This window comes from Pithys albifrons, chromosome 4, assembly GCF_047495875.1.
Source record: "Pithys albifrons albifrons isolate INPA30051 chromosome 4, PitAlb_v1, whole genome shotgun sequence".
Classification (NCBI taxonomy): Eukaryota; Metazoa; Chordata; class Aves; order Passeriformes; family Thamnophilidae; genus Pithys; species Pithys albifrons.
This window is the reverse complement of record NC_092461.1, coordinates 40,296,668-40,305,481: the sequence shown is the minus strand read 5'-3', so window position 1 is coordinate 40,305,481 and position 8,814 is coordinate 40,296,668. Positions and strand designations below refer to the sequence as shown.

Sequence of the window (8,814 nt, the reverse complement as noted above, 5' to 3'; positions counted from 1 at the left end):
AGAAGATGGGGGAAGAGCACACCATGCATGTCTGAAATGTAAACTATTTCAAGTGAAACAAACTACAGGAGAATCTTTGCCCTTTTCTGTAGAAGCCCAAAGCACATGGCATCAATGCCTCAGAGAGCAAAGCAAAGTGGTGTCACTATCAACTGAATGCACAACAGAAGGAGCTGTATGAGGCAGAAACAACACTGCCAGTTTTCATGGCAAAGATCTTCCTTGCAGGGTTTTACAAAGGATTTGATCTGACTAAACACTCTTCAGTACACATATAAACAATCTTGACAGTTTTTCTCTTGCCTCATCTAAGCACTGGAGACAAGAATACAGCTTGTTCTACACCTGCAAAAAACACTTAGCTTTGAAGAAAAAAAAATATAAGTGAAATATTTACTACTTAGATTTTCTTCCTAAAACTCATGGAATTACTCTTATTGACAATTTCTCAGCATAAATATATATTTAAGATTTCTAGCTATCCATCTCTGAACAGAAAATCACTATAATGTCAATCAAGAAATATTAAAAAATTATTTTAGAAAATGGCTAATTCCATGGCTCTAAATGCAACATCATCGAGTCTGATACCAAGAAACTTTCAAACTGGACATCATAAAGGAAGCCTTCCTTCCCACCAGCATTGCAGGTCTCAAAAAAAAAAAATCACAGGTGCTTCAAGCAGAAACTGGTGACGTTCATGATGGAAAGCTACCTCTGAAAGCTAAATTGCAAGCTCAGTTTTATATTGGATTCCTTATAATTTTAAATACAATCAATAAACAAAGAAAATGATACGAGGTTAAGAGTTTCAATGCAGAGATTTATATCTATTCTTACAAGATATACAATAAGAATTCTTAAAAAATGTCATATGAATTTTATTGCATGTATTACTTGGAGATATAAGAATTAATACAACAAAACCCTTAAGTTACTGAAGGTGGGACATATATATCTGAATAGAATTGACTGCCAAAATGACATAAATCATCTTGGAGATTACTGAACCATTTGACTTCAAATTCCATGACTGAAGCATTTACCAATGATGACAGTGCTGAAGGGCCTATGCATTTTACCTCGCCCTGAAACTCCTCTTTTAGTTTTTCTGGTATAAGATCCTGCCCCATAACCTGCAAAAAGAGTAAAAAAGAAGATGGGAAACAAGAAGATAACTTGCAGAAAAAAACCCAGCAAACATGGCATTCATAACAGATCTTTATGAGTAAAGCCTTTGTCACATGAACCACACACCACCCTGGGGAAGTTCCCAAGTCATGATCAAGCTGCCTGCCTGTGGAATTCTGCAGTGCACAGAGAGAGCCGAGCCCAAGCCTCACAGCTTCACAACCCCTCCCAGCTCCTGGCTATGCTTCACAGGGGGTTTCACTCTGAATAGCCTCGGAAAACTCAATGCCAGCTCTGCATTCAGTGCTCACTTTGCATCAGCATCAACACTGAACTCCTGGGGCATGTCCCAGCAAAAAGAAATTTCTTCCCTCAGCCTTTCCCAACCCTGAGATAGCCTACATGCTACTGCCCTCTCATGGATGCAATCCCACAGACTGACTGCCAGCCCAGCAGTGGCTTGGCTGTCACTAACTTGAAGCTGTAATGCTGCCAGTAAAGTTAGAACCTTGCCGTCTTCTTTTTGTTCCTTAAGATAAAAGTCAGAACCTCTATAAACAGCATTAAAAATGTTCAATCTCTCTGCAATATTACTCTCTTCCTTTGTAGTCCTTTAAACTAGAACACAGTACATCAAACAAAAAAAAGAAATGTAAAATATTCTGTCTGGTTTTTTCTGAAAATATTTAATACATTTTCTGGAAGTGTTTCATACTGCTGTGGCCATCAAAGTAATCTCCACTTCTGTTTCAAACTTGTGATTCTGTTTGGGGCATCTAAAATTCCTGAGATCTGGGGCATCTGCAAATACAAGTCCAGTGAGAAACTTAACAACCCTGAACACTCCCGAAAGGAGAATCTCAGCAGATCAGAGATACATCTGCATGACGCAGGCCAGCTCTCTACAGGCAATGCTGTCAGATCCAGATAACACAGTGCCAGCAGCCCGCCCAGCTCATTTCCCTTCCTTCCTGGCACAGGTCATTAGCCCAGGGCAGTGTCATGCTGACAGGACAACCAGTCTACACAGAGCTGAGAACCTGCACAAAATGAAACATCCCCTTACCGTGGTCATCAGCAGCAAGGACTTTTCATCAAAACCAAGTTGTGCCACTTTGTCATCGATTTCTTTTTGACCTTTTCTGTTATTCTCTAGCACAAAGGACGACTGTTGTGGCTGGGTAAGCTGAAGTAAAAGCCTAGAATAAGAAAAGCAGTTAAAAATTGGCATGGCTGGCAAAAGAGTAAGTCAGCAGACCTAAGACCAACCAAAATGTAATACTTTAGAACAACTATTCCTGACTTTTGGCTGACCGCAAAGAAGTAAATACATCTGTATTAATCTACTATGGGTATGGTGTATCTGTGCCGTGACAGACCTACTGAGAAGTATTTCTGAAAAACAACATACCAAGTATCTCTGATTGCTCTCCACAAACATTTTTCTCCCCATATATTGATCACACCACTCAAAAGTGAGGCTCAGGCCTGTGATCACAACTGCAGTCACCAGGTGTCCCATGTCCTTACTGCAGCCTAACAAGACAGCAGCAATTTTTTTCTGCTATGGCAGTGATTATCTTTGTAACCTGAAAAGCTAGAAATATGGGGGGGTTTAGACAAATATCAAATTTACAAGTCTGAACCAACAAACCATCTGTAAATTCAGTAAAGTTTTGACTGGGAAATCCAAAGTAAAAATGCAAAGTGTTTTTAATTTATGAAGCATTTTTGTTTCAAAATTTGCATCAAAATAATGTACAATCTCAGTGAAAATTAAACAAAACCATTTCTCCTTTTTTTTTTTCAAAACTAGGAGAGTCAACTATTCATGATGCTTTAACAGTGAGCCTTATTTCCTACAAAAAGCAATACTAACATCCCTTTCCCAGGTGCAATTTATCTTGCACACATGTTTATGTAACACCTACATATAATCCTACTTATAATCCAACAGACCTGAACATGTTAGACAACCTATATAATGCAGAAGTCCTGGGCAGGGGAGGCATTTACCCTGGACAAGTGTATCTGCAAATACAAACCAGAGTAACACTGTGAAACAGTGCAGCCAAGCAAGGAAATCCCACCATTTATAATTGTCTCAAATCTTAACCATACACACTGAAATGAGCAACACAAATTATTAGTATGAATGCAGCTTTAATATTCAATATCAGTACTAAATCAATTAACATCTTCCAAGTAGCAATTAAAGTCTCCATCTCTTAGTCTGAGTACACTTAAAAGCTACTGTATGTTTTTTTTATATTTCTTAAATCTTGCCTTAACAGGGGAATTATAAAGTGCCTCTGTAAACATGTTTAAGTTCCTAAGATGCCTTTAAATACATTTGGTGACTAACACACAACTGAGAGGCAAGAGGAAGGAAAAACCATCCAGGATTATTTTAACAAAACCAGTTCCTAATTATCTCTTTGAAAGATTATGTTTTGGGGATTTTTGCTGTGTGCAAGAGTTTTAGGAAGAGGGGAAAGACAAGGAAAGAGCATTTTAATGCAGCCCTGTCAATCAGTTGTCACAGAGTTCATTTTTCAACCTCATCCATTATGCAGGTTGGGGTATTATTATAAAATACATTTTCACTCAAGCATGAGGCTTCAAGCAAATAAGACAGGTGGCACTAGCAGAAGGAAGACTGGCTATGCCTTCCCTCTGGGGCACTTCTGCTGCTGCATCTTTAATATCAGACCAGAGAACAGCCATGGTCTAACAGGAGCATTTCTTGAAAAACACACCCCTTTGTATATAATTACTTGTTAAGTTTCACATTACAAGCTCATTAAAAAATGCTTTACTTCTCAATTGTGCATGACATAGGTTTACTCTTTTCACTCAGATTTAGATTCTTCACAACTACCAAGCCAGTAGACTTTGCTTTTTAGACCTCTGGGAAGAGCAGGGTGCTTCTAAGTTAGTGTTGCCAACTCTGAAATAAACATTTAAACTGAAAATGCAAACTGAAAGCAATAAGGTTGGGAAAAATATGTTTTACACTGTTCTCAACTGGGAGAATTTAACATTATTCTAAGAATATGTAAAGTTACCTTGCTCTAATAAATGAGGCACATGCGTTTATTTGAACTTTCTTCGACCTGTTCTGTTTCCAGGACTCGGAGTATGTGCATTTCCCTTCCTCCATCCTTTCCAGTTCTCCCGAAGTGCAGAGGAATTCTTTCACCACTTGGCTGCTGCTACAAGTCACTGCATTCTCCCCCTTTGTTTCTGCAGCAAGGCTGGACCAAGGGCCTTCTTTCTGGCTATCTGATCTGTGAGGATGCAAATTAATCTCTCTTCCACTTGATGTTTTGAAACTACTGTCACTTACACCAACATCTTCAGAACGATTTAGATTTGTTCCTGGAACGACTAATGGAGACAAATTCTGTAAAAGGCTCATATAAGCTTCAGCAAGAAACTTCCAGAACCGGGGGTTGAAAGGATGTAAGCAGATCAGTTGCTGCAGACACAAGATCTTTTTTTCTATGTTTTGCACTCCCTGGTAAATGGAAAACTGCAGGTTGAGAATCGTTGTTAAGTGGTCTGTGTTAGTAGCGCTGTTTCTCTAGAAACAAAAGATAACAGATTAAAAACAGGAGTAGAACAGAATCACCCTTCAGAGCCTAAGAAAATGTCTCCCTAAATAAAGACATACAAATATTATGAGGCAGTTTTTAAACTGTACAAAATGGTGCTCATAAATTTAAACGATACAGCAGGATACAGATCTTGCACAATCAAGCTGACAGCATTCCCTCAATCTGCCTTGCCCCAGTCTGAGCGGCAAGAAGGTTCCAAATGCTGTCATTTGTTTATTTGCTTTCATTGCCTTATACAGCTGCCCTTCTCAGCGGTATAAATACCTTTTATATAAAATAAACAGCATCAGTAAAATTCTAGCAGACTTCAGAGCCTCTGGATTTTTGTCCTTTATGGGAAAAACTCAATTTGTGGCTAGATACTCTTCTTGGTGGCAGTTTGGCAGCAAGTATATGGAAATAAAAGGGAGTTTTGAACTGTCACTTTTATAGTGGAAAGATTTAAGCACTCATTTATCCCCTTTCTTATAATTCCTATTACATTGCATTAATTCTGCCTGGCAGAGCATGATATTTAGTCCCTTCCAGGACTACCAGTTTCCCTGCACAGGGAGCTCATTGTGGTACAGGGTGTTCTGATTTCTAAAGAGTGATTATATCTGCAGTGACAGTTACCCTCTGTTTACCAAATACTCTGAGCACTGAATATCCTGAAGGATTATACAAATGAAAATTATTTTTCCAGAAAATGGTCCTTATAAAAGAACTACTGGCAATGTTTTAACATTCAAAGCCTAAAAGAAAGACTGCATTATTTACCATTTTTTCTGCAATTTCCAGAGCCTCTTTGTGCCTTCCTAAGTGAGATAAACACCGAGCCTGGCCCTCTTGGACATCCCTTCTCATTGCAGTGTTGCTGGGAGGTAAGAGTTGTAGGCAGTCTGAGTATTCGCACAGGGCTTTCTGGGAGTGTGACAGAAGAAAAGCCAAACAAAATAGGGAGAGATTTTCATTTAAAAGCAAGCCTGACAGGATGTTGTGTTTATAACTACAGTCACAAAGGGAGCTCAGGACCTGAAGTCCACATTTTCATTTCTCCAGATTCAGCTACCACCTGTGCCAGCAACAGATGAGGCCCCAGTACTACACAGTCAAGTCCAGGTGGTGATGAGAAGCCTCAGTTCTAACTCATGTGTAAGGCCCAGCAGGATTCACCACACATCTGTCCACCTCTCTCCCACCAGGCTTGATGCAGTAGGGATCAATTACTGACCTGCGTAGTATGTGACACAAGGCATCTTTCTGCCAGTTACCAACACCATGGTCTGAGCACTCATCCTAAATCTGCAGGACCTTGTTTCAAATCCATGACATTCTCCATGGGAAGGTTTGAATCTGCAAGTACCTCACCTCACATAATCAGGGAGTCAGAATACACTGAAGGTGAATATCCATGTTTCCTGTAGGGTGGCCCTAATGTGCATGAAATAAATATTAATTGGGATAATGAAAAAGATACGAACAAGCAATACTTCTGTAGCTTAATGCTCAGGGCTCCAGGACTCCAATTAACATTTAAATATATTAAGTATTCAGTGAAGCTAAGTCTGGAATCTTGATTCCTACCCCTTTGTGTAAGTACTCAGATGAGAAAACTAAAGAGCAGTGCTCCTTCTCCCATTTCTCAAAATGAGTATTTAATTATTCCCTGAAAACTTTAACAGATCTAACAGGAGCTTCCAGGAGACATACCCCAAATAGTTCCTAGTCAAATGGCTCAAATATTTTTCTTGCCTGGTGTTAAGCTCACATTCTTTCTCAAGCAAAAGAGGGAGCTCCCCTCTAACCAGTGTGTGCAGCAGTCACTGGTGAAAATGGATCAGAGGGTCGAAGACAACCTTGTTTGCATTGTTACTTGGCAAAGGGATATAACCTGGCAAGGATCAGGCAGCACGAATCCCAAGCAGATTCCACAGTCATCTGGATCCTAAAAATGGGCACAGCTTAGATCACTGCTGTCCTTCACATTTCCTATTAAGCAGCCTAGCCTAAAGTAAAAAAGTATTCACAAAAGTGAAGAGATTACTGCCCCCATTTACATCTTTCCATCCCCCTTTCTAAGGTCAGTGCTTTCAAGTCTGTAATTTTATGTGCAGTCTAGTTCTAGTTCTTGTTCTGCCAGTGATCTAGATTAGCAGTAAGACTGAAGACATTTTTAACATGGATAGCTGCAACAGAAAAGGGTTAGGAAGCAATGGTCTAATCCATTTAGCAGATCTGAAGAGGTGTCAGTCTTCCATGAGAGGAAACCGCAGCACACAACAAGGAGAAATCTGCTCTTCCTGAGGGTCAGCAGCTACATCTGACCACAGCATGAGGCATCTCTCCCTCTCTGCAGACTTCTATGAATCCCTTCAGGGTGTCTCCGCTGAAAGTTGAAAACATCAGGCTGCAGTAGTGCTGGAATAACATTATGGTCAGTGTGGTCCGTGCCAACAGAGGTACAAAAAGATCCACAAATCCAGTGGGCAAGGCGAAAAGAGTAGAGTCGGAAGTCAGCCTGAAGGCTTTGAAATCAGGGAGCCTGTAAATGCAAACCATAGGCTGCAACAAGAAGCTCTTACAGCTGGGAACAGGGGCCGGACAGACTCATTTCAACATGGGAACAAGGTAATGAAAGACTGGATCCTGAAAATAGGATTGCAAAAGGCAGGAGAGCGTCGGTGATGAGGGATGCGGCTCAGGAGGCACCCAGTGGGGAGAGGTCTGGGAGTACGGCAGGCAGGAGAGAGAATGGGCAGCATCCCTGCCCGCCAAGGCACCAGCAGCATCCGGAGCGGGCGGAGGCAGCAGAGAGCACGGACCGGCACTGGGGAGGCTGCAACGCCGCCACGGCCACTGCAGCTCCCAGACAGGCGCCCCGCAGCACGGTGGGACCTGACAGCCCTTGTGGGACACAGTCTTACGCCGGGAGCTGCGAAACACCCACGCCAAACCCTGTCTGGCCACGACTCCCACGGCCACAAACACGCTCTCGGCTCATGCCGACCCGCTCAGACGCGCACGCCGGGCCAGGATCAGTTCCGGGGCAGCGCAGCATTCCTGCCCAGTTTGCTCCGTGTAGATGGACTGGGCAGCACACGGACTTGCCGAGCCTTCACCGCGAACCAGGAGCCGCCGAGCCGGACCAGCCCCGCCGCAGCCCGCGGGACATCGCACACACCCACCCCGGCCCAGCCGTCGGGGCTGCAGCGCCGCCCCGGGGTATGTCCCCACACCGCCCCCGGCCCTGGGAATACCTCGAAGTCCCGCTGCCGGTACGCCCAGTCCGCACGGAACTTGCAGCTGTCCCCGCCTTCCGCGCCGCGGAACCACTGCGGGACACAGAGCACACACGGGCCCGTCACGGGCTGCGCCTGACCCCGGGCTCGCAGTGCCTGGCGCCGCCCGCAGCTCCTTCGCCGCAGCCCCGGCCCCTCACCCCGGGCTCGCAGTGCCTGGCGCCGCCCGCAGCTCCTTCCCCGCAGCCCCGGCCCCTCACCCCGGGCTCGCAGTGCCTGGCGCCACCCGCAGCCGCAGCCCCGGCCCCGCCGCCCGAGCGCCGCTCCCGGCTTGGGGCGAACAGGGAGTCCTCGAACTCCGGGCCCAGCTCCATCGCTCCCGCCGCCCCAGCGCGCCCCCCGCCGGCCCCGCGCGGGGTCACGGGGAGGAGACCGCGCACTGTGAGGGCAGCGCTGCAAGGGCTTGTAATAAACAAGGATCGGGCACTGGGGGGGAAGCGCTGCAAGGGCTTGTAATAAACAGGGAACGGGCACCGGGAGAGCAGCGCTACAAGGACTTGTAATAAACAGGGATCGGGCACCGGGAGAGCAGCGCTGCAAGGGCTTGTAATAAACAACTGAACCGGAGCCCCGAGCTTTGATAACGAACTGCGTCACTGTAGAGTTGCTCTGTGAGTATCTCGGCCCCGTGCCCGTGCAGGGGTGAGTGGGAATATGTTTCAGTAATTTTTCCATTTGGTTTCAGTTCTATCCGAAAGCAGAATGGGAAACTTGTGTCTAACCTGCTCTAGATGGCCCTCCGAGGGGGTTGGACTACATGATGTCCAGAGGTCCCTTCCAAC

General features: G+C 44.5%; 1 protein-coding gene across 1 annotated transcript; it reads right to left on the bottom strand.

Moving 5' to 3' along the window:
• Window positions 1-753: 753 nt before the first annotated feature.
• On the bottom strand, window positions 754-8,374 carry C4H8orf76 (chromosome 4 C8orf76 homolog). Its single transcript, XM_071553896.1, has 6 exons — window positions 8,233-8,374; window positions 7,991-8,065; window positions 5,511-5,654; window positions 4,200-4,717; window positions 2,198-2,330; window positions 754-1,136 (listed from the first exon to the last, which is right to left on the bottom strand). Exons 1-6 carry the CDS (start codon window positions 8,344-8,346, stop codon window positions 930-932), a joined length of 1,191 nt encoding a protein of 396 aa, XP_071409997.1. The 5' UTR covers window positions 8,347-8,374; the 3' UTR covers window positions 754-929.
• Window positions 8,375-8,814: the final 440 nt, after the last annotated feature.